Source organism: Mobula hypostoma, unplaced genomic scaffold (assembly GCF_963921235.1).
Source record: "Mobula hypostoma unplaced genomic scaffold, sMobHyp1.1 scaffold_87, whole genome shotgun sequence".
Taxonomy (NCBI): Eukaryota; Metazoa; Chordata; class Chondrichthyes; order Myliobatiformes; family Myliobatidae; genus Mobula; species Mobula hypostoma.
The window spans coordinates 349,474-373,291 of NW_026948261.1; the positions used below are offsets into that span (position 1 = coordinate 349,474).

General features: G+C 53.5%; 1 protein-coding gene across 1 annotated transcript in view; it reads left to right on the forward strand.

Annotated features, from left to right (window-relative positions):
- The window catches only part of lpcat3 (lysophosphatidylcholine acyltransferase 3), a 90,768-nt gene extending 67,819 nt beyond the window's left edge, over positions 1 to 22,949 (forward strand). The window contains exons 11-13 of the mRNA XM_063040205.1: positions 11,902 to 12,060; positions 19,411 to 19,524; positions 22,400 to 22,949. Of these exons, the coding sequence (XP_062896275.1) occupies positions 11,902 to 12,060; positions 19,411 to 19,521 (270 nt within the window). The 3' untranslated portion in view covers positions 19,522 to 19,524; positions 22,400 to 22,949. The remainder of the gene's footprint in view (positions 1 to 11,901; positions 12,061 to 19,410; positions 19,525 to 22,399) is intronic.
- Positions 22,950 to 23,818: the final 869 nt, after the last annotated feature.

Sequence of the window (23,818 nt, forward strand, 5' to 3'; positions counted from 1 at the left end):
CTACAGCACCACCTTTGTCAGCGGGTTTGATGGTGAGATTGGGATTGGTGCGGAGAGAGTGGAGGGCAGTGCGTTCAGAGGGAGTGAGGTTGGGACAGGAGATAGTAGTGGTGAAGATGAGACGGTTGATGTCTCGGCGACGGTTGGAGGTAAAAAGATCGAGTGCAGGTAGAAGGCCCGGGCGGGGTGTCCAGGAGGAGGAGGAGGGTTGAAGGGAGGAGAAGGGGTCATCAGTAGGGGGAGGGGAATCCCTGCCAAAGAAGTAGGCTCGGAGACGTAGGCGACAGAAGAAGAGTTCAACGTCATTGTGGGCACAGAGCTCACTGAGGTGTGGACAGAGGGGGACAGAAGTGAGGCCCCTGCTAGGAACAGATTGGGGGACCGCTTCGTCGAGCACCTCCGCTCCGTCCGCCACAACAGACAGGATCTCCCGGTAGCCACCCACTTCAACTCTGCTTCACGCTCTCATTCAGATATGTCCACACATGGCCTCCTCTACTGCCATGATGAGGCTAAACTCAGGTTGGAGGAGCAACACCTCATATACCGTCTGGGTAGTCTCCAGCCCCTTGGTCTCCAACTTCTGGTAATTCCCTCCCCCTCCCTTCCTCTATCCCTGTTTCATTCTGCCCCCTCCCCCAGCTGCCTATCACCTCCCTCATGGTTCCACCTCCTTCTACTACCCTTTGTGCTTTCCCCTATTCCTCCTTCACCTTTCCTGCCTATCACCTCCCTGCCTCCCCTTCCCCACCCCTTTATCTTTCCCCTTACTGGTTTTTCACCTGGAACCTACCAGCCTTCTCCTTCCCACCCTCCCACCACCTTCTTTATAGGGCCTCTTCCCCGTCCCTCTTCAGTCTTGACGACGGGTTCCGGCCCGAAACATTGACTGATCGTTTCCACGGATGCTGCCCGACCTGCTGAGTTCCTCTAGTGTGTTGTGACTGTTGCTTTCACCCCAGCATCTGCAGGTTATTTTGGGAGCACAGAAAACAGGCCATTCGACCCTTCTAGTCTCTGCCGAAACTTTGCTCCGCTCGTCCCACTGACCCGCACCCAGTCCATAACCCTCCAGACCTCTCCCGTCCATGTATCTATCCAATTTATTCTTCAAACTTAAGAGTGAGCCCGCATTTACCAGGTCAGATGGCAGCTCGATCCACACTCCCACCACTCTCTGCGTGAAGAAGTTCCCCCAAAACCTTTCCCCTTTCACCCTAAAGCCATGTCCTTTGGTAGTTATCTTTCCTAATCTAAGTGGAAAGAGCCTACTTGCATTTACTCTGTCTATACCCCTCGTGATTTTGTGAACCTCTATCAAATCCTCCCTCATTCTTCTACGCTCCAAGGAATAAAGTCCTAACCTGTTCAATCCTTCCCTGTAACTCAACTCCTGAAGACCCGGCAACATCCTAGTAAATCTTCTCTGCACTCTTTCAATCTTACTGATATCCTTCCTATAGTTAGGTGACCAGAACTGCACATAATACTCCAAATTTGTCCTCACCAATGTCTTATACAATCTCCCCATAACATCCCAACTCCTATACTCAATACTTTGATTTATGAATGCTAGGCTGCCAAAACCCTTCTTTACAACCCTGTGAAGCCACTTTCAGGGAATTATATATCTGAACTCCCAGATCCCCTTGTTCCTCCGCACTCCTCAGTGCCCTACCATTTACTGCGCATGTCCTACCTTGATTTGTCCTTCCAAAATGCAACACCTCACACTTGTCTGCATTAAATCCCATCTGCCATTTTCTGGCCCATTTTTCCCAGTTGGTCCAGATCCCTCTGCGAGTTTTGAAAGCCCTCCTCGCCGTCCAGAACGCCTCCAATCTTAAGGCCGATTTATGGCGGTGCGTGCTAGCTTACGCCGTAGCCTACGCAAGTGGGCTACGCCGTTGTGAGCATTTATACTTGTGCGTTGGTGTGTCTGCGTCGCGCTGCCATTCACCGCCAGAGCGCTAGTTGGCAGTGGGGTTTCGAAGCCACTGTGTTGAGTTCCTTCGCGTTCAAACTCTAACTTCAAACAATGGCGACTGAAACTGAAGGAGGGCGAATCTTCTGCCCTTGTCCGGCCACTGAGAGACATGGACGAGGAAATGCATTTCGTATATTTTCGGATGTCGGCTGGAAATTCAAGCAACAAAACATCAAAGTTGCTGGTGAACGCAGCAGGCCAGGCAGCATCTCTAGGAAGAGGTAGAGTCGACGTTTCGGGCCAGGACCCTTCGTCAGGACTAACTGAAGGAAGAGTTAGTAAGAGATTTAAAAGTGGGAGGGGGTGGATCCGAAACGATAGGAGAAGACAGGAGGGGGAGGGATGGAGCCAAGAGCTGGACAGGTGATTGGCAAAAGGGGATACGAGAGGATCATGGGACAGGAGGTCTGGGGAGAAAGACAAGGGGGGGGGACCCAGAGGATGGGCAAGGGGTATAGTGAGAGGGACAGAGGGAGAAAAAGGAGAGTGAGAGAAAGCACGTGTGCATAAAAATAAGTAACAGATGGGTTATGGGAGGGAGATTCTTGGCTCTATCCCTCCCCCTCCTGTCTTCTCCTATCATTTTGGATCTCCCCCTCCCCCTCCCACTTTCAAATCCCTTACTCACTCTTCCTTCAGTTAGTCCTGACGAAGGGTCTCGGCCTGAAACGTCGACTGTACCTCTTCCCAGAGATGCTGCCTGGCCTGCTGCGTTCACCAGCAACTTGGATGTGTGAGAGAAAGAATGTGTGCATAAAAAAGAGTAACAGATGGGGTACGAGGGGGAGGTGGGGCATTAGCGGAAGTTAGAGAAGTCGATGTTCATGCCATCAGGTTGGAGGCTACCCAGACGGAATATAAGGTGTTGTTCCTCCAACCTGAGTGTGGCTTCATCTCCACAGTAGAGGAGGCCGTGGATAGACATGTCAGAATGGGAATGGGATGTGGAATTAAAATGTGAGGCCACTGGGAGATCCTGCTTTCTCTGGACAGAGCGTAGATGTTCAGCAAAGCGGTCTCCCAGTCTGCAAGGGGTATAGTGAGAGGGACCGAGGGAGAAAAAGGAGAGTGAGAGAAAGAACGTGTGTATATAAATAAGTAACAGATGGGGTACGAGGGGGATAGGCATTATCAGGATGGGAATGGGACGTGGAATTAAAATGTGTTGGATTTGATGATTTGGTTCATCGTCGCCAACCATTTATTTTGTATCAGTGTAGGCACAGTATACTCAGAGACTGGAGTTTTAGGTTCAGTCAGCAGGCTTCAGCAGCTAGCTACAAAACTGGCGTCGAGCACAGGGTCCTCCATGATCTCGGGGGTCTGTACAGCTTTATGGAAAGCATTGCGGCCAGCGTTCCTTCCCTGCCCTTCAGTCGCCCAGTGGGAAGCTACCGCAGGGTCGGAGGAAATGTGACGGCTACCAAGCGGACCAATCACAGTTGTTGCGGTCTGCGTTGCCGCGACGCGCAGTTACATTTTGGGAGAGGTGCGCGTCAGGCTACGGCGTAGGGTTTGTCCCCAGCTACCGGGCCGCGAGGGAACGATACGAGTTCATTCCCCGTCACGCACTGTTGAACCTGAACGCAGGGTTGCCAACTGTCCCGTATTAGCCGGGACATCCCGTATATCGGGCTAAATTGGTTTGTCCCATACGGGACAGCCCTTGTCCCGTATTTACCCCGCTAAGGTAGAGCGTTCCTATGAAACCGTTCGTAAGCCGAAATGGCGTAAAGCGAAGAAACAATTACTATTAATTTATATGGGAAAAATTTTGAGCGTTCCCAGACCCAAAAAATAACCTACCAAATCGTACCAAATAACAACATAAAACCGGAAATAAATAACACTAATATATAGTAAAAGCAGGAATGATATGATAAATACACAGCCTATATAATGTATAAGTACTCTACGTACTGTATAGTCGGGAAGATTAAGCGGAAACCAATTTGTGGGGGGAAAATATCTGCACGTACGCACATAGGCACGTCACGCATGCGCACACAGGTACCCGCGCAAGGCTTCATGGTCGCGGTAGTCTTTCTCGGGGTAGACACAAGTGTCCCGGGATTTGACTGCTACTTTTGTCTCTTATTTGGGAGTGAGGAAGTTGGCAACCCTAACTGTAGAAGACATGTTGAGGTGAGTTTAACCCGACCCGAACAACCTCCCCGACCCCGGTCGGCCGGCCCGCAAGAACATTGTCAATATTAAACCGGTCCGCGGTGCGAGAAAGGTTGGGGGCCCCTGGCGTAGAGGGCCAGAATCTTCCTCCCCCACACCCCCAATGCTCAGTTTATGGCAAGAGGCACGAGTTTTAAAAGGGCGGGGCACGAGTTTTTACTTTACCGTGATTACGAAGCACTTACACGGGGTACTTAAACGAGAGACACACACACACACACACACTCAGCGGCCACGGTGTCAGGCACACCTGCGCGTCAAAGCAAATATCAAACCGGCCAATCGCGGGGCAGCAATCGGGGCAGAATATTGTCAATATTAAACCGGTCCGCAGTGCAAAAAAAGGCTGGGGGACCCCCGGCGTAGAGTACAGTGTAGGGTACGCCTGACACTTGACGCACAAGTATAAATCAGCCTTTGGTGTCTGCCATCCAGCATTTTGCACTGGGTGTGTGACTCCGGATTTCCAGCGTCTGCCAAATCTCCTGTGAGTTCCCCGTGGCCAGCCATTCTGAATTCCTGTCTTCCCCCGTCCCCCCCAATTCCCGTTTCGACCCCACCCCCCACCGTCCACACACTGCCTGGACAAGGAGCAACGCCCCATACTCCCTCTGGGTAGCCTTCAAAACTACGGCCACCGATCTCCCCGCCGTCCAGCAATTTCACCCTGCTGTCCCTCCACCCCCCCCCCACCACCCACCTCTTCCATTCCTCACTCGGTCTCCTCTTCTCACCCGAACGCAGAAACCTACAGCACGTCACCAGCCCCTCGGCCCACAATGTTATGCTGACCAGCTAACCTGCTCCAGAGGCGGCCTCGGAATTCCCTACCGCAGAGCCCATCTCTCTCTCTGAGCTCCCTGTTCCTACCTAAGACCCTGTCGTATCCACCTCCACCACCGTGGCCGGCAGCCCATTCCACGCACTCACCACTCTCTGCGTAAAAAACTTACCCCTGACATCTCCTCTCTACCTGCTTCCCAGCACCTTAAACCTGTGCTCTCTTGTGGCAGCCATTTCAGCCCTGGGGGAAAAGCCTCTGACTATCCACACGATCAATGCCTCTCATCATCTTATACACCTCTATCAGGTCACCTCTCATCCTCCGTCGCTCCAAGGAGAAAAGGCCGAGTTCACTCAACCTATTCTCATAAGGCATGCTCCCGAATCCAAGCAACATCCTCGTAAATCTCCTCTTCACCCTTTCTATGGCTTCCACATCCTTCCTGTAGTGAGGCGACCAGAATTGAGCACAGTACTCGGAAGTGGGGTCTGACTAGGGTCCTGTATAGCTGCAACATTACCTCTCGGCTTCTAAACTCAATCCCACGATTGATGAAGGCCAATGCACCTTATACTTTCTTAATCACAGAGTCAACCTACGCAGCAGCTTTGAGTGTCCTATGGACTCGGACCCCAAGATCCCTCTGATCCTCCACACTGCCAAGAGTCTTACCATTAAAACTATATTCTGCCATCATATTTGACCTACCAAAATGAACCACCTCACACTTACCTGGGTTGAACTCCATCTGCCACTTCTCAGCCCAGTTTTGCATCCTATCAGTGTCCCGCTGTAACCTCTGACAGCCCTCCACACTATCCACAACACCCCCAACCTTTGTGTCATCAGCAAATTTACTAACCCATCCCTCCACTTCCTCATCCAGGTCATTTATAAAAATCATAAAGAGTAAGGGTCCCAGAACAGATCCCTGAGGCACACCACTGGTCAACGATCTCCACGCAGAATATGACCTGTCTACAACCACTCTTTGTCTTCTGTGGGCAAGCCAGTTCTGGATCCACAAAGCAATGTCCCCTTGGATCCCATGCCTCCTTACTTTCTCAATAAGCCTGGCACGGGGTACCTTATCAAATGCCTTGCTGAAATCCATATACACTACATCTACTGCTGTACTCCAAGTGGGGTCCGAACAGGGTCCTATATAGCTGGAACATTACCTCTCGGCTCTTGAACTCAATCCCGTGGTTAATGAAGGCCAATGCACCATATGCCTTCTTAACCACAGAGTCAACCTGCGCAGCAGCTTTGAGTGTCCTGTGGACTCGGACCCCAAGATCCCTCTGACTCTCCACACTGCCAAGAGTATCACCATTAATACTACATTCTGCCATCATATTTGACCCACCAAAATGAACCACCTCACACTTATCTGGGTTGAACTCCATCTGCCACTTCTCAGCCCAATTTTGCATCCTATCGATCTCCCGCTGTAACCTCTGACAGCCCTCCACACTATCCACAACACCCCCAACCTTTGTGCCATCAGCAAATTTACTAACCCATCCCTCCACTTCCTCATCCAGGTCATTTATAAAAATCCCGAAGAGTAGGGGGTCCCAGAACAGATCCCTGAGGCACACCACTGGTCACCAGCCTCCATGCAGAATATGACCCGTCTACAACCACTCTTTGCCTTCTGTGGGCAAGCCAGTTCTGGATCCACTAAGCAATGTCCCCTTGGATCCCATGCCTTCTTACTTTCTCAATAAGCCTGGCACGGGGTACCTTATCAAGTGCCTTGCTGAAACCCATATACACTACATCTACAGCTCTACCTTCATCAACGTGTTCAGTCACATCCTCGAGAAATTCAATCAGGCTCGTAAGGCACGACCTGCCCTTGATAAAAAACCATGCTGACTGTCCCGAATCAGATTATGTCTCTCTAGATTGCTCATAAGTCCTGCCTCTCAGCACCTTAAAACTGTGGCCTCTCGTGACAGCCATTTCAGCCCTGGGGAAAAGCCTCTGACTATCCACACGATCAATGCCTCTCATCATCTTATACACCTCTGTCAGGTCACCTCTCACCCTCCGTCGCTCCAAGGAGAAAAGGCCGAGTTCACCCAACCTATTCTCATCAGGCATGCTCCCCAATCCAGGCAACATCCTTGTAAATCTCCTCTGCACCTTTTCTACAGCTTCCACGTCCTTTCTGTCGTGAGGCGACCAGAACTGAGCACAGTACTCCAAGTGGGGTCTGACCAGGGTCCTATATAGCTGTTACAAGCAAAGTTTCCTTCCTCCTTCCCTTTCGCCGGTGGTCCGCTCTCCTCTCCTGTCAGATTAACCCTCCTCCAGGTCAAATCTCTTCCACCCATCACGTCTCGGCTTCTCACCTCAGCCCGCGACCCACCTATTCCCGCCCCGCCGCCCCCGCCCCTTACCTGGTCTCACCTGCCACCTTGTATTCCGTCCCCGTGATTTGCCTTCCTGTTCTGGCGTCCTCCCGCACCTCCTTTCCAGTCCTGCCGGAGGGCCTGGGCCCGAAACGTCGACTGTTCGTTCCCCTCCGCAGGCGCTCCCCGTCCCTGCTGAGTTCCTCCGGCGTTTTTCGTGCGCGGATCTCCAGCGCCTGCCGGATCCCCCTGGTGCTCCTGTCGTACCCTCAAAACCTCGGCACCATCCCGCTGTTTTCAGCTGGTCGATAGACCCAGCCTTGTGTCTACCATCGTTCCAGGGGCTGCCTGCCCTCTGAGATTCACGTGAAGGATTTCTTCAGACGTTGGTGTCTAAGGCCGTCAACAGGCCTGATCTAATCACCCTCTGCCCCTCCCTCCCTCCCTCCCTCCCTCTCTCTCTCTCTCCTGCTGTTCTCTCCCTGTCCCTCCATCACCCCCCCGCTCTCTCCCATTCCCCCTCTCCTTCCCTCTTTCCCCCCAGCCCTCTCCTCTTCATCCCAGCTCTTTCTTGTTCTCTCTCACTCCACATCCCTCTCTCTGCCTTCCCACAGCATCCCCCCTCTCTTTCCTCTCTTCCCCCTCCCCCCCAACCACCTTCCCCCCCACTCCTCCCCCACTCGCCCCTCCCTCTGTCTTTCCTCTACCCTCCCTCACCCTCTCTACCCTCTCTCTCACCCTCTCTCACCCTCTCTCACCCTCTCTCACCCTCTCTCACCCTCTCTCACCCTCTCTCACCCTCTCTCACCCTCCCTCACCCTCCCTCACCCTCCCTCTCCCCCTCCCTCACCCTCCCTCTCCCCCTCCCTCACCGTCCCTCTCCCCCTCCCTCACCCTCTCTCCCCCTCCCTCACCCTCTCCCCCCTCCCTCACCCTCTCCCCCTCCCTCACCCTCTCCCCCTCCCTCACCCTCTGTGTCCCCATTTCCATCACTCTCCACCCCTCCCTCACCCTCTCTCTACCCCTCCCTCACCCTCTCTCTACCCCTCCCTCACCCTCCCTCTCCCCCTCCCTCACCGTCCCTCTCCCCCTCCCTCACCGTCCCTCTCCCCCCTCTCTCTCTCCCCCCTCCCTCACCCTCTCTGTCCCCATTTCCATCACTCTCTCCCCCTCCCTCACCCTCTCTCTACCCCTCCCTCACCCTCTCTCTACCCCTCCCTCACCCTCTCTCTACCCCTCCCTCACCCTCTCTGTCCCCATTTCCATCATCCTCTGACCCACTTCTCTACCAGCCGTGTCCCTCCGCCTCACCCTGCAGATTCCTCTCCCACCCTCTCTCTGTCTCTCTCTCTTGCTCCCCTCTCCCCCACCCCCCCCCCGCAGTTTCTGAGACCACAGGCCTGCTCACTTCCACCTCCCGCTCGCCCTGTCAGTTCCTGCGTGAAGCCTTCTGCCCCGGCCTCGCGCCCATCGATCCCGCCGTCCGCGTCCCACGTGACGTGCTCCGTCCCGCGCGGATGGCCAGGCTCCCCGCACCCTCCCAGCCTCCGTCGTGGGCACTGGCATCCCTGGCGCAGACAGCCTGCTCCAAAGGCAATGCCCCAAAACAAGAAGGAAGCACCCGTCAAGGTGAGCTCTTCCCCTCCCCTCCCCGTCACTCAGTTGCAAGTTAGTCAGCTCCATCTTGGGTATCAGCCTCCGTAGCATCCGGGACATCTTCAGGGAGCGATGCCTCAGAAAGGCAGCGTCTGTTATTAAGGACCCCCACCACCCAGGGCATGCCCTCTTCTCATGGCTACCGTCAGGGAGGAGGTACGGGAGACTGAAGATTCAGGAACAGGCTCTTCCCCTCCGCCAGCCCATCTCTGAACGGAAATTGGACCTCGTGAACTCTACCTCAATAGTTCAACAGACAATAGGTGCAGGAGTAGGCCATTCAGCCCTTCGAGCCAGCACCACCATTCACTGTGATCATGGCTGATCATACACAATCAGTACCCTTTTCCTGCCTTCTCCTCATATCCCTTCACTCCGCTATCTTTAAGAGCTCTATCCATCGCTTTCTTGAAAGCATCCAGAGACTTGGCCTCCACAGCCTTCTGGGGCAGAGCATTCCACATATCCACCACTCTCTGGGTGAAAAAGTTTTTCCTCAACTCTGTTCTAAATGGCCTACCCCTAATTCTCAAACTGTGGCTCTGGTTCTGGACTCCTCCAACATCGGGAACATGTTTCCTGCCTCTAACCTGTCCAATCCCTTAATAATCTTACATGTTTCGATCAGATCCCCTCTCATCCTTCTAAGTTCCAGAGTATACAAGCCCAGTCGCTCCAATCTTTCGACATATGAGAGTCCCGCCATCCCGGGAATTAACCTCGTGAACCTACGCTGCACTCCCTCAATAGCAAGAATGTCCTTCCTCAAATTTGGAGACCAAAACTGCACACAGTACTCCAGGTGTGGTCTCACCAGGGCCCTGTACAACTGCAGAAGGACCTCTTTGTTCCTATACTCAGTTCCCCTTGTTATGAAAGCCAACGTGCCATTAGCTTTCTTCACTGCCTGCTGTACCTGTATGCTTACTTTCGGTGACTGATGTACAAGAACACCTAGATCTCGTTGTACTTCCCTTTTTCCTAACTTGACTCCATAGAAAAACCATAGAACCATAGAAAAACTACAGCACAGAAACAGGCCTTTTGGCCCTTCTTGGCTGTGCTGAACCATTTTCTGCCTAGTCCCACTGACCTGCACACGGACCATATCCCTCCATATACCTCCCATCCATGTATCTGTCCAATTTATTCTTAAGTGTTAAAAAAGAACCCGCATTTACCACCTCGTCTGGCAGCTCATTCCATACTCCCACCACTCTCTGTGTGAAGAAGCCCCCCCCAATGTTCCCTTTAAACTTTTCCCCCCTCACCCTTAACCCATGTCCTCTGGTTTTTTTCTCCCCTTGCCTCAGTGGAAAAAGCCTGCTTGCATTCACTCTATCTATACCCATCATAATTTTATATACCTCTATCAAATCTCCCCTCATTCTTCTACGCTCCAGGGAATAAAGTCCTAACCTATTCAACCTTTCTCTGTAACTGACTTTCTCAAGTCCCGGCAACATCCTTGTAAACCTTCTCTGCACTCTTTCAACCTTATTTATATCCTTCCTGTAATTTGGTGACCAAAACTGAACACAATACTCCAGATTCGGCCTCACCAATGCCTTATACAACCTCACCATAACATTCCAGCTCTTATACTCAATACTTTGATTAATAAAGGCCAATGTACCAAAAGCTCTCCTTACGACCCTATCTACCTGTGACGTCACTTTTAGGGAATTTTGTATCTGTATTCCCAGATCCCTCTGTTCCACGGCACTCCTCAGTGCCTTACCATTAACCCTGTATGTTTTACGTTGGTTTGTCCTTCCAACGTGGAATACCTCACACTTGTCTGTATTAAACTCCATCTGCCATTTTTCAGCCCGTTTTTCCAGCTGGTCCAAGTCCCTCTGCAGGCTCTGAAAACCTTCCTCACTGTCTACTACACCTCCAATCTTTGTATCATCAGCAAACTTGCCGATCCAATTTACCACATTATCATCCAGATCATTGATATAGATGACAAATAACAATGGACCCAGCACCGATCTCTGTGGCACACCACTAGTCACAGGCCTCCACTCAGAGAAGCAATTCTCTACCACCACTCTTTGGCTTCTCCCATCGAGCCAATGTCTAATCCAATTTACCACCTCTCCATGTATACCTAGCGACTGAATTTTCCTAACTAACCTCCCATGCGGGACCTTGTCAAAGGCCTTACTGAAATCCATGTAGACAATATCCACTGCCTTCCCTTCATCCACTTTGCTGGTAACCTCGTCGAAAAACTCCAGTAGATTGGTCAAACATGACCTACCACACACAAAGCCATGTTGACTCCCTAATAAGCCCCTGTCTATCCAAATGCTTGTAGATTCTGTCTCTTAGTACTCCCTCTAATAACTTACCTACTACTGACGTTAAACTTACCGGCCTGTAATTTCCCGGATTACTTTACGATCCTTTTTTTAAACAACGGAACAACATGAGCCACTCTCCAATCCTCCGGCACCTCACCTGTAGACTCCATTTAGAAAATAATCTGCCTTCCTGTTCTTACCACCAAAGTGGATAACCTCACATTTATCCACATTAAACTGCATCTGCCATGCATCTGCCCACTCACCCAGCCTGTCCAAGCCACCCTGCATTCTCATAACATCCTCCGCACATTTCACACCGCCACCCAGCTGTGTGTCATCTGCAAATTTGGCTAACGTTACTTTTAATCCCTTCATTTATTTCATCCCCTTATTTCCTCTTTTTTTTTGCGCTCTCTTCTTCCACGGCGACTTAATTAAAGTTTTCCGTGTGCAGATCTCTTAATTGTAACTTGTAGCCTTGAACAGTCACCTGTCGCAATCTGCCACTGCGGAGGCACAACTCAGGCCAGCGATACCGAGCGTGGTTCTGTTCCCGACGGGGGCCGAAGATTAATGCCGATGCCTCTCTCTCTCTCCCCACCCTCCCAGATGCTCAAACTGGCGGCAGAGAGCACCCTGCTGAGCCGGCTGACGGCCAGCGCCAAGCTGAGGCCCCTGGTCTGCGTGGTGATGCAGGCTTTCCACTGGCTCTTCATGGGTTACTCCCTCCTGCCCTTCTGCCTGCTGTCCTGGGAGAAGTGGGTGCCGGTGAGTTCCGAAGGGAAGGCGGGCCGGTGGGGGCGGAGGGCACGCCGTGGGCGCTCGCCGATTCCCGGGCTGTTACGAGCTGCTGCAATGTTAACGGGCTGAGTAGCGTCTGCAGAGCGAGGGGATTTATTGACGGAGGGAGAGGAGTTATCGACGGAGAGAGGGGAGGGGTCTTATCGCCGGAGAGAGGGGAGAGGAGAGGACTTACCGATGGAGGGAGAGGAGAGGATTTATTGATGGAGGGAGAGGATTTATTGACGGAGAGAGGGGAGAGGATTCATCCAGGAGTGGAAGGGATTTATCGACGGAGAGAGGGGAGAGGATTCATCCAGGAGTGGAAGGGATTTATCGACGGAGAGAGAGGAGAGGACTTATTGATGGAGGGAGAGGAGTTATCGACGGAGAGAGAGGAGAGGATTTATGGACGGACAGAGAAGAGGTAATTTATCTCGGAGGGGAAAAGATTTATCAGTGGAGGGGGGGAGAACTTATTACTGGAAAGAAGAGAATTTATCGACGGAGAGAGAGGGGAGGACTTATTGATGGAGGGAGAGGAGTTATCGACGGAGAGAGAGGGGAGGACTTATTGATGGAGGGAGAGGAGTTATCGACGGAGAGAGAGGAGAGGATTTATGGACGGACAGAGAAGAGGTGATTTATCCAGGAGGGGAAAGGATTTACCAATGGAGGGGCGAGGAGAAGACTTATTGATGGAGGGAGAGGAGTTATCGACGGAGAGAGAGGAGAGGATTTATGGACGGACAGAGAAGAGGTGATTTATCTCGGAGGGGAAAAGATTTATCAGTGGGGGGGGGAACTTATTACTGGAAAGAAGAGAATTTATCGACGGAGAGAGAGGGGAGGACTTACTGATGGAGGGAGAGGAGTTATCGACGGAGAGAGAGGAGAGGATTTATGGATGGACAGAGAAGAGGTGATTTATCTCAGAGGGGAAAAGATTTATCAGTGGAGCGGGGGGAGAAGTTATTACTGGAAAGAAGAGAATTTATCGACGGAGAGAGGGGAGGTCTTATTGATGGAGGGAGAGGAGTTATGGACGGCGAGAGAGGGGAGGAACTATTGATGGAGGGAGAGGAGTTATCGACAGAGAGAGAGGAGAGGATTTATGGACGGACAGAGAAGAGGTGATTTATCAATGGAGGGGAAAGGATTTATCAATGGAGGGGAGAGGACTTATCGATGGAGGGAGAGGGGAGGACTTATTGATGGAGGGAGAGGAGTTATCGATGGAGGGAGAGGGGAGGACCTATTGATGGAGGGAGAGGTGTTATCGATGGAGGGAGAGGGGAGGACCTATTGATGGAGGGAGAGGTGTTATCGACGGAGAGAGAGGGGAGGACTTATTGATGGAGGGAGAGGAGTTATCGACGGAGAGAGAGGAGAGGATTTATGGACGGACAGAGAAGAGGTGATTTATCCAGGAGGGGAAAGGATTTATCAATGGAGGGGCGAGGAGAGGACTTATTGATGGAGGGAGAGGAGTTATCGACGGAGAGAGAGGAGAGGATTTATGGACGGACATAAGAGGTGATTTATCTCGGAGGGGAAAGGATTTATCAGTGGAGGGAGGGGAGAGGATTTATTGATGGAGGGAGAGGAGTTACCGATGGGGAGAGAGGGTTTATCCAGGAGGGAAAGGGTTTATCAATGGAGGAAGGGGAGAGGACTTATCGATGGAAGGAGAGGAGAGGGTTTATTGATGGAGGGAGAGATTTATCGATGGAGAGAGGGGAGAGGTCTTATCGACGGAGAGAAGAGGATTTATTAAGCAGTATTGCACCCATATTGTACTGTCTCAGTACTGTTACATTTGTGTGCTGTAGCACTTTTTATTCGCAGTTATTTTGTACAAAACACTATTCTTTTGCACTTCTGGTCAGATGCTAACTGCATTTCATTGGCTTTGTATCTGTACCCGGCACAATGACGATAAAGTTGAATCTAATCGAATCTAATTTATTGATGGAGAGGATTAATGTAGGAGGGGAACGGATTTATCAGCGGAGGGAGGGGAGAGGACATCGGTGGAGGGAGAGGATTTATCAATGGAGGGGAGGGAGAGGACTTGTCGATGGAAGGAGAGGAGAGGACTTACTGTTGGAGAGGAGAGGATTTATTGATGGAGGGAGAGGAGTTGCCGACGGGGAGAGAGGGTTTATCCAGGAGGGAAAGGAATTATCAATGGAGGAAGGGGAGAGGACTTATCAATGGAAGGAGAGGAGAGGGTTTATTGATGGAGGGAGAGGATTTATCGACGGAGAGAGGGGAGAGGTCTTATCCAGGAGGGGAGAGGATTTATCAATGGAGGGGAGGGAGAGGACTTGTCGATGGAAGGAGAGGAGAGGATTTATTGAGGGGGGTGGAGAGGAAAGGAGTCAACAGTGTTTCGATTCGAGACCCGGCATCTTTGCGGAGATGCTGGATCGCCGGTGTGAAGTTGAGAGGTGGAGCGGTCGGAGGGGATTCCGAGGTGACTGGTGGGCTGAGGAATGGGGTGGACGCGTGAGATACGACAGGCAGGGGAGGTGAGTTCGATGGAGTTGGGGGGGAAACTGTGGCAAGCGAGCGATCAATTGAGGGGGGAGGGCGAGAGCTCGATAAAAGGACGGGTGGTGGATGCTCCCGACCTGAAATCGCCTCTGACGAGGCTCCTGCGCCGGGCGTCGCGCGAAAAAGAAGTTATAGACAATGCTTCCTTTTGGGTGCAAAACATCACACCTTCTGACTTCATCCTCTCCTCCCGACGCCAACATGTCTGGGTTGGTGTCCACAGCCTTTAGGAGTGCAAGTCAAATGCACAATACACCAGAAAATCTGCTGCAGGAATTTCAAACAGCACACGTAAAAGTTGCTGGTGAAACCGTAGAAACTACAGCACAGAAACAGGCCATTCGGCCCTTCTTGGCTGTGCCGAACCATTTCCTGCCTGGTCCCACTGACCTGCACACGGACCATATCCCTCCATACACCTCCCATCCATGTATCTGTCCAATTTATTCTTAAATGTTAAAACAGAACCCGCATTTACCACCTCGTCTGGCAGCTCATTCCATACTCCCACCACTCTCTGTGTGAAGAAGCCCCCCCTAATGTTCCCTTTAAACTTTTCCCCCCCCTCACCCTTAACCCATGTCCTCTGGTTTTTTTTCTCCCCTTGCCTCAGTGCAAAAAGCCTGCTTGCATTCACTCTATCTATACCCATCATAATTTTATATACCTCTATCAAATCTCCCCTCATTCTTCTACGCTCCAGGGAATAAAGTCCTAACCTATTCAACCTTTCTCTGTAACTGAGTTTCTCAAGTCCCGGCAACATCCTTGTAAACCTTCTCTGCACTCTTTCAACCTTATTTATATCCTTCCTGTAATTTGGTGACCAAAACTGAACACAATACTCCAGATTCGGCCTCACCAATGCCTTATACAACCTCATCATAACATTCCAGCTCTCATACTCAATACTCTGATTAATGAACGCAGCAGGCCAGGCAGCATCTCCAGGAAGAGGTACAGTCGACGTTTCGGGCCGGGACCCTTCGTCAGGACTGTACAGTCGACGTTTCGGGCCGGGACCCTTCGTCAGGACTGTACAGTCGACGTTTCGGGCCGGGACCCTTCGTCAGGACTGTACAGTCGACGTTTCGGGCCGGGACCCTTCGTCAGGACTGTACAGTCGACGTTTCGGGCCGGGACCCTTCGTCAGGACTGTACCTCTTCCTAGAGATGCTGCCTGGCCTGCTGCGTTCACCAGCAACTTTTATGTAAATCCACAATACATTTATTTGGCATCGTACGTGCTAACGTGGAAGACAGTACATATCTGTGAAGTGTAGATAATACTGTCTTCGAAACTACCTGTAAAGTTCACATTTCCATCCACGGCGTCTGGCTGGTATCCCGATATTCACAGCTTTTAGGAAATGCACTGTTGTGAACCCAATCCACAGTACTTTGTCTAACAGAAGACCGGTGGCCGGGGCCATTGAAGTGTAAATGAATCACCTGCCCAAAAAGCTCACTCTATAACAGCCGATGGGATTTAATGCCAACAGGGGCGAGGATTTCGCACTTCGGTGGGACCAGCCAGCGTGGGTCTCACACGGTGAACGGTCGGGCACCGAGGGGATGCGGTAGAACAGAGGGATCTGGGAACACAGGCCCCATAATTCACTGAAAGTGGCGTCACAGGTCGACAGGGTCGTAAAGAGAGCTTTTGGCACATTAGCGTTCACACGTCAAAGTATTGAATACAGGAAGTGGGATGTTGTGTTGAAGTTGGACAAGACGTTGGTGAGATCTGGTTTGGAGTACTGTGTGCAGTTCTGGTCACAGACCCACAGAAAGGACATAAATAAGGTTCAAAGAGTTACGGAGAAAATTTACAAGGATGTTTCTGGGTCTGGATATAACCGTACAAACAATTACAGCACGGAAACAGGCCATCTCGGCCCTTCTAGTCCGTGCCGAACTCTTACTCTCACCTCGTCCCACCGACCTGCACTCAGCCCGTAACCCTCCATTCCTCTCCTGTCCATATATCTATCCAATTTAACTTTAAACGACAACATCGAACCTGCCTCAGCCACTTCTCGTTCCAGACAGCTACCACTCTCTGAGTAAAGAAATTCCCCCTCGTGTTACCCCTAAACTTTTGCCCTTTAACTCTCAACTCATGTCCTCTTGTTTGAATCTCCCCCACTCTCAATGGAAAAAGCCTATCCACGTCAACTCTATCAATCCCCCTCATAATTTTAAACACCTCTATCAAGTCCCCCCTCAACCTTCTACGCTCCAAAGAATAAAGACCCAACTTGTTCAACCTTTCTCTGTAACTTAGGAGATGAAACCCAGGCAACATTCTAGTAAATCTCCTCTGTACTCTCTCAATTTTATTGACATCTTTCCTATAATTCGGTGACCAGAACTGTACACAATACTCCAGATTTGGCCTTACCAATGCCTTGTACAATTCAACATTACATCCCAACTCCTATACTCAATGCTCTGATTTATAAAGGCCAGCAAACCAAAAGCTTTCTTCACCACCCTATCCACATGAGACTCCATGATGGCCCGAGTTATAGGGAAAGATGGAGTCAGTTGGGACTTGGGACGCAGAAGATTGAGGGGAGATTTGATAGAGCTGTACAAAATTCTGAGGGTGCAGACAGGCTTTGTCCACCGAGGTTGGGTGGGACGATATCTGGAGGTCATGGGTTCATAGAACATAGAACAGTACAGCACACAGTACAGCACAGTACAGGCCCTTCGGCCCACAATGTTGTGCCGGCCCTCAAACCCTGCCTGCCATATAACCCCCCATCTTAAATTCCTTCATATACCTGTCTAATAGTCTCTTAATCTTCACTAGTGTATCTGCCTCCACCACTGACTCAGGCAGTGCATTCCACGCACCAACCACTCTCTGAGTAAAAAACCTTCCTCTAATATCCCCCTTGAACTTCCCACCCCTTACCAGAAAGCCATGTCCTCTTGTATTGAGCAGTGGTGCCCTGGGGAAGAGGCGCTGGCTGTCCACTCTATCTATTCCTCTTAATATCTTGTACACCTCTATCATGTCTCCTCTCATCCTCCTTCTCTCCAAAGAGTAAAGCCCTAGCTCCCTTAATCTCTGATGATAATGCATACTCTCTAAACCAGGCAGCATCCTGGTAAATCTCCTCTGTACCCTTTCCAATGCTTCCACATCCTTCCTATAGTGAGGTGACCAGAACTGGACACAGTACTCCAATTGTGGCCTAACCAGAGTTTTATAGAGCTGCACCATTGCATCGTGACTATTAAACTCTATCCCTGCACCTATGAAAGCTAACACCCCATAAGCTTTCTGAACTACCCTATCCACCTGTGAGGCAACTTTCAGGGATCTGTGGACATGTACCCCCTGATCCCTCTGCTCCTCCACACTACCAAGTATCCTGCCATTTACTTTGTACTCTGCCTTGGAGTTTGTCCTTCCAAAGTGTACCACCTCACACTTCTCCGGGTTGGACTCCATCTGCCACTTCTGAAGCCACTTCTGCATCCTATCAATGTCTCTCTGCAATCTTCGACAATCCTCTACACTATCTACAACACCACCAAACTTTGTGTCGTCCGCAAACTTGCCAACCCACCTTTCTACCCCCACATCCAGGTTGTTAATAAAAATCACGAAGAGCAGAGGTCCCAGAGCCTTTTAAGGGTGAAACGTGGAAAGTTTTAAGGGTCACGTGACGGGGCACTTCGTCACTCGACAGGGTCGTGAAGAGAGCTTTTGACACATTGTCCTTCACGAACCAAGATATTGAGTGTGGGAGACAGGATGTTATGTTGAAGTTGCCCAAAACGTTGGTGAGGCCTAATTATATTTTATACTTCATTGTCGCCAAACAATTGATACTAGAACGTACAATCATCACAGCGATATTTGATTCTGCGCTTCCCACTCCCTGGAGTACAAATCGATAGTAAATATTAAAAATCTAAATTATAAATCATAAATAGAAAATAGAAAAATAGGAAGTAAGGTAGTGCAAAAAAACCGAGAGGCAGGTCCGGATATTTGGCCCAGATCCGGGTCAGGATCCGTTCAGCAGTCTTATCACAGTTGGACAGAAGCTGTTCCCAAATCTGGCCGTATGTGTCTTCAAGCTCCCGGAGGGAAGAGGGACGGAAAGTGTGTTGGCTGGGTGGGTCGTGTCCTTGATTATCCTGGCAGCACTGCTCCGACAGCGTGCGGTGTAAAGTGAGTCCACGGACGGAAGATTGGTTTGTGTGATGTGCTGGGCTGTGTTCACGATCTTCTGCAGCTTCTTCCGGTCTTGGACGGGACAACTTCCATACCAGGTTGTGATGCACCCTAGGAGAATGCTTTCTACGGTGCATCTATAAAAATTAGTGAGGGTTTTAGGGGACAGGCCGAATTTCTTTAGCTTTCTCAGGAAGTAAAGGCGCTGGTGGGCCTTCTTGGCAGTGGACTCTGCTCGGTTGGACCAAGTCAGGTCATTTGTGGTATTGAACCCGAGGAACTTAAAATGTAATTTGGAGTATTGTGCGTAGTTCTGGTGAGAGACCGCAGGAGAGATGTAAATGAGGTTGAAGGGGTGCAGAGAAGATTTACGAAGGAGAGGAGGAGGCAAGGTAGTGAGGAGAGGAGGGGGGAGATGGAGAGAGAGGACGGGAGGGTCGATGAGGGGGTGGGGTCGGGACAGGTAGTGGAAGAGGAGGGAGGGGGTGTGTGAGCTGTCGGGTCCCGATTGTAGAGAGCTCACCCCCCCCCCCACCCGTGTTACAGTGACGAGCTGTCGTTCCCCCCTTCCCCACCAGGTCTACCAGTCCGTCTATTTCCTGGGACACGTCATCTTTTTCGGCAATTTACTGCTGCTGCCTTTACACCGGAAACTCCTCCGGCCGAGCAAACAGCGCAAGGCCGACTAGTCGGTGAGTCTGCAGGGGGGACGGGGCAGGGGTGGCGGGCGTGCCAAGGATCCTCCCCGCCGTCCACAGTGTGTGTGTCCCCTACCCTTGTACACCGAGGTCCCCCCCCGTCCCTCGACATCCCCTCCGTTCACGGTGTGTCCCCTACCCTCGTACACCCCCTGTCCCTCGACACTCCCTGCCATTCCCCGTGTGTGTCCCACCCTGGTACACCGAGGTCCCCCCCCCCGTCCCTCGACATCCCCTCCGTTCACGGTGTGTGTGTCCCCTACCCTCGTACACCGAGGTCCCCCTGTCCCTCGACATCCCCTCCGTTCACGGTGTGTCCCCTACCCTCGTACACCCCCTGTCCCTCGACACTCCCTGCCATTCCCCGTGTGTGTCCCACCCTGGTACACCGAGGTCCCCCCCCCCGTCCCTCGACATCCCCTCCGTTCACGGTGTGTGTGTCCCCTACCCTCGTACACCGAGGTCCCCCTGTCCCTCGACATCCCCTCCGTTCACGGTGTGTGTCCCCTACCCTCGTACACCGAGGTCCCCCTGTCCCTCGACATCCCCTCCGTTCACGGTGTGTGTGTCCCACCCTCGTACACCGAGGTCCCCCCCCACCGTCCCTCGACATCCCCGCTGTTCACGGTGTGTCCCCTACCCTCGTACACCGAGGTCCCCCCCCCACCGTCCCTCGACATCCCCGCTGTTCACGGTGTGTGTGTCCTACCCTCGTACACCGAGGTCCCTCTGTCCCTCGACACTCCCCACCCTTCACGGTGCGTGTCCGACCCCCGTACGCCGAGGTCCCTCTGTCCCTCGACACTCCCCACCGTTCAGAGTGTGTCCTACCCTCGTACACCGAGGTCCCCCTGTCCCTCGACACTCCCCACTGTTCACAGTGTGTGTCCTACCCTCGTACACCGAGGTCTCCCTGTCCCTCGACACTCTCCACCGTTCACGGTGTGTGTCCTACCCTCGTACACCGAGGTCCCCCTGTCCCTCGACACTCCCCACCGTTCACGGTGTGTATCCTACTCTCGTACACCGAGGTCCCCCCCTGTCCCTCGACATCCCCGCTGTTCACGGTGTGTCCCCTACCCTCGTACACCGAGGTCCCCCTATCCCTCGACATCCCCTCCGTTCATGGTGTGTGTGTCCCCTACCCTCGTACACCGAGGTCCCCCCTGTCCCTCGACATCCCCGCTGTTCACGGTGTGTCCCCTACCTCGTACACCCTCTGTTCCTCGACACTCCCTGCCATTCCCCGTGTGTGTCCTACCCTCGTTCACCGAGGTCCCTCTATCCCTCGACACTCTCCACCGTTCACAGTGTGTGTCCCACCCTCGTACACCCAGGTCCCTCTGTCCCTCGACACTCCCCACCATTCACAGTGTGTCCCCTACCCTCGTCCACCAAGGTCCCCCTGTCCCTCGACTCTCCCCACCGTTCACGGTGTGCGTCCTACCCTCGTACACCGAGGTCCCTCTGTCCCTCGACACTCCCCACCATTCACAGTGTGTCCCCTACCCTCGTCCACCAAGGTCCCCCTGTCCCTCGACTCTCCCCACCGTTCACGGTGTGTATCCTACCCTCGTACACCGAGGTCCCCCCCCCCGTCCCTCGACATCCCCGCTGTTCACGGTGTGTCCCCTACCCTCGTACACCGAAGTCCCCCTGTCCCTCGACACTCCCCACCGTTCATGGTGTGTGTCCTACCCTCGTACACCGAGGTCCCCCTGTCCCTCGACACTCCCCACCGTTCACGGTGTGTGTCCTACCCTTGTACACCGAGGCCCCCCTGCCCCTCGACACTCCCCACCGTTCACGGTGTGTCCCCTACCCTCGTACACCGAGGTCCCCCTATCCCTCGACATCCCCTCCGTTCATGGTGTGTGTGTCCCCTACCCTCGTACACCGAGGTCCCCCCCGTCCCTCGATATCCCCGCTGTTCACGGTGTGTCCCCTACCTCGTACACCCTCTGTCCCTCGACACTCCCTGCCATTCCCCGTGTGTGTCCTACCCTCGTTCACCGAGGTCCCTCTATCCCTCGACACTCTCCACCGTTCACAGTGTGTGTCCCACCCTCGTACACCCAGGTCCCTCTGTCCCTCGACACTCCCCACCATTCACAGTGTGTCCCCTACCCTCGTCCACCAAGGTCCCCCTGTCCCTCGACTCTCCCCACCGTTCACGGTGTGCGTCCTACCCTCGTACACCGAGGTCCCTCTGTTCCTTGACACTCCCCACCGTTCACGGTATGTGTCCTATCCTCGTACACCGAGTTCCCTCTGTCCCTCGACACTCCCCACCGTTCATGGTGTGTGTCCTACCCTCGTACACAGAGGTACTCCTGTCCCTCGACACTCCCCACCGTTCACAGTGTGTGTCCAACCCTCGTCCACCGAGGTCCCCCTGTCCCTCGACACTCCCCACCGTTCACAGTGAGTGTCTCACCCTCATACACCGAGGTCCCCCTGTCCCTCGACACTCCCCACCGTTCACGGTGTGTGTCCTACCCTCGTACACCGAGGTCCCCCTGTCCCTCGACACTGCCCACCGTTCACAGTGTGTGTTCCACCCTCGTACGTCGAGGTTCCTCTGTCCCTCGACACTCCCCTCCGTTCACCCGTCACCCCCTCCCCGTGAACCTCTCCCCGTCCCTGTCAATCCCTCCCATCCCCTGAACCGGCCCCCTCCCCGTGGGCAGCACGCCCCCTCCTTTCACTGGGCACCACCGCGTCTCCGTGTTTCGGAGCGGCTGGGTCGCGTTGAGAGTGGAGTGACGGGTGGGGTGTCGGGAAGTCGGGGGATACAGTTAACCCGCCCTCGTGTGCACCCCTCCCCTCCTTCACCCTGCTCTGAACCCCTTCTCTCTCCTCTCCGCAGGTGGACGCCCTCCTTGGAAGTGCGGAACGTGCCGCGGGGGGGCAGACGATTCCACCGCCCACCCTCTCCCCACCCCCAAACTCATCTCCGGTCTCTCCCCCCCAACCCCTGCACACTACGACCTCCAGCCCCTGTCTGGGAGGCGGGTTTCTCCCAGACACCAGAAACCGGGAGCGCCCGGCGGATAGTCCGCGCCCCTGTTCTGTTTCGTGACTCCACTTCCCCACCACCACCACCCCCTCCCAGGTCCCCTCCCTCAGCCCCCACCAACAGCGAAAGCACTGCCATCTGAGAACACCGACCCCCGACTCTCTCCCTCGTCCATGGACGTCCCTGAAAAGTGGAATCTCCTCCTCCCCCGCCGCGTCCGCCGGGAGCAGGCAGAGGGGCGGCGGGAAGCGAGGGGGAACTCCGGCCTTGCACCCACAGGGAGACGTCGCGTCCAATCCGCCCCTCCCCGGGACGGTTCGATCCCGGTCGCGAGGCCTCCCCGCCCCCCCCCCCCCGAGAAGTGCTGGTGTTTCTTTTTAATATATAACGTTGGAGACAATAAAAGGATTTTGTAAAAAGAGGTTTCGAGTCGCTGGGGAGGGAGGGAGGGGTCTGGTGGCGAGGGATTTCGCCGGGCGCCGCGGGGGTCAGGCTGGGCGAGCGCGCGAGAGGCTCCTGAAGACGTTCCGATCGCGGCTGGGGGGGGGCAGGGGGGCTGGGTGGGCTCCAGAAGCTTCCTCGTAAAGCAAGCGTACAAGGTCAGGGGCAGACCGACTCTCGCACACACTCTCTCACACACACACACGCACACGCACACTCTCTCACATTCTCTCACACACTCTCACACCCACCCACCCCGCTGTGTATATCACCACCCATCCCTCCCCTACACCCCTCCCCGTCTCTGTCACTCCCACCCTCCCCTACACCCCTCCCCGTCAACCCCTCCCTCCCCTACACCCCTCCCTGTCTCCATCACCCCCTCCCTCCCTGTCTCCGTCACCCCCTCCCTCCCCTACACCCCTCCCTGTCTCCATCACCCCCTCCCTCCCCTACACCCCTCCCTGTCTCCATCACCCCCTCCTCTACTCCCCTCCCCCTCTCAGTCACCCTTTCCCTCCCCTACACCCCTCCCGTCTCCGTCACCCCCTCCCTCCCCGTCTCCGTCACCCCCTCCCTCCCCTACACCCCTCCCTGTCTCCATCACCCCCTCCTCTACTCCCCTCCCCCTCTCAGTCACCCTTTCCCTCCCCTACACCCCTCCCTATCTCCGTCACCCCCTCCCTCCCCTACACCCCTCCCCCGTCTCCATCACCCGCTCCCTCCCCTACACCCCTCCCCGTCTCCGTCACCCCCTCCCTCCCCTACACCCCTCCCTGTCTCCATCACCCCCTCCTCTACTCCCCTCCCCCTCTCAGTCACCCTTTC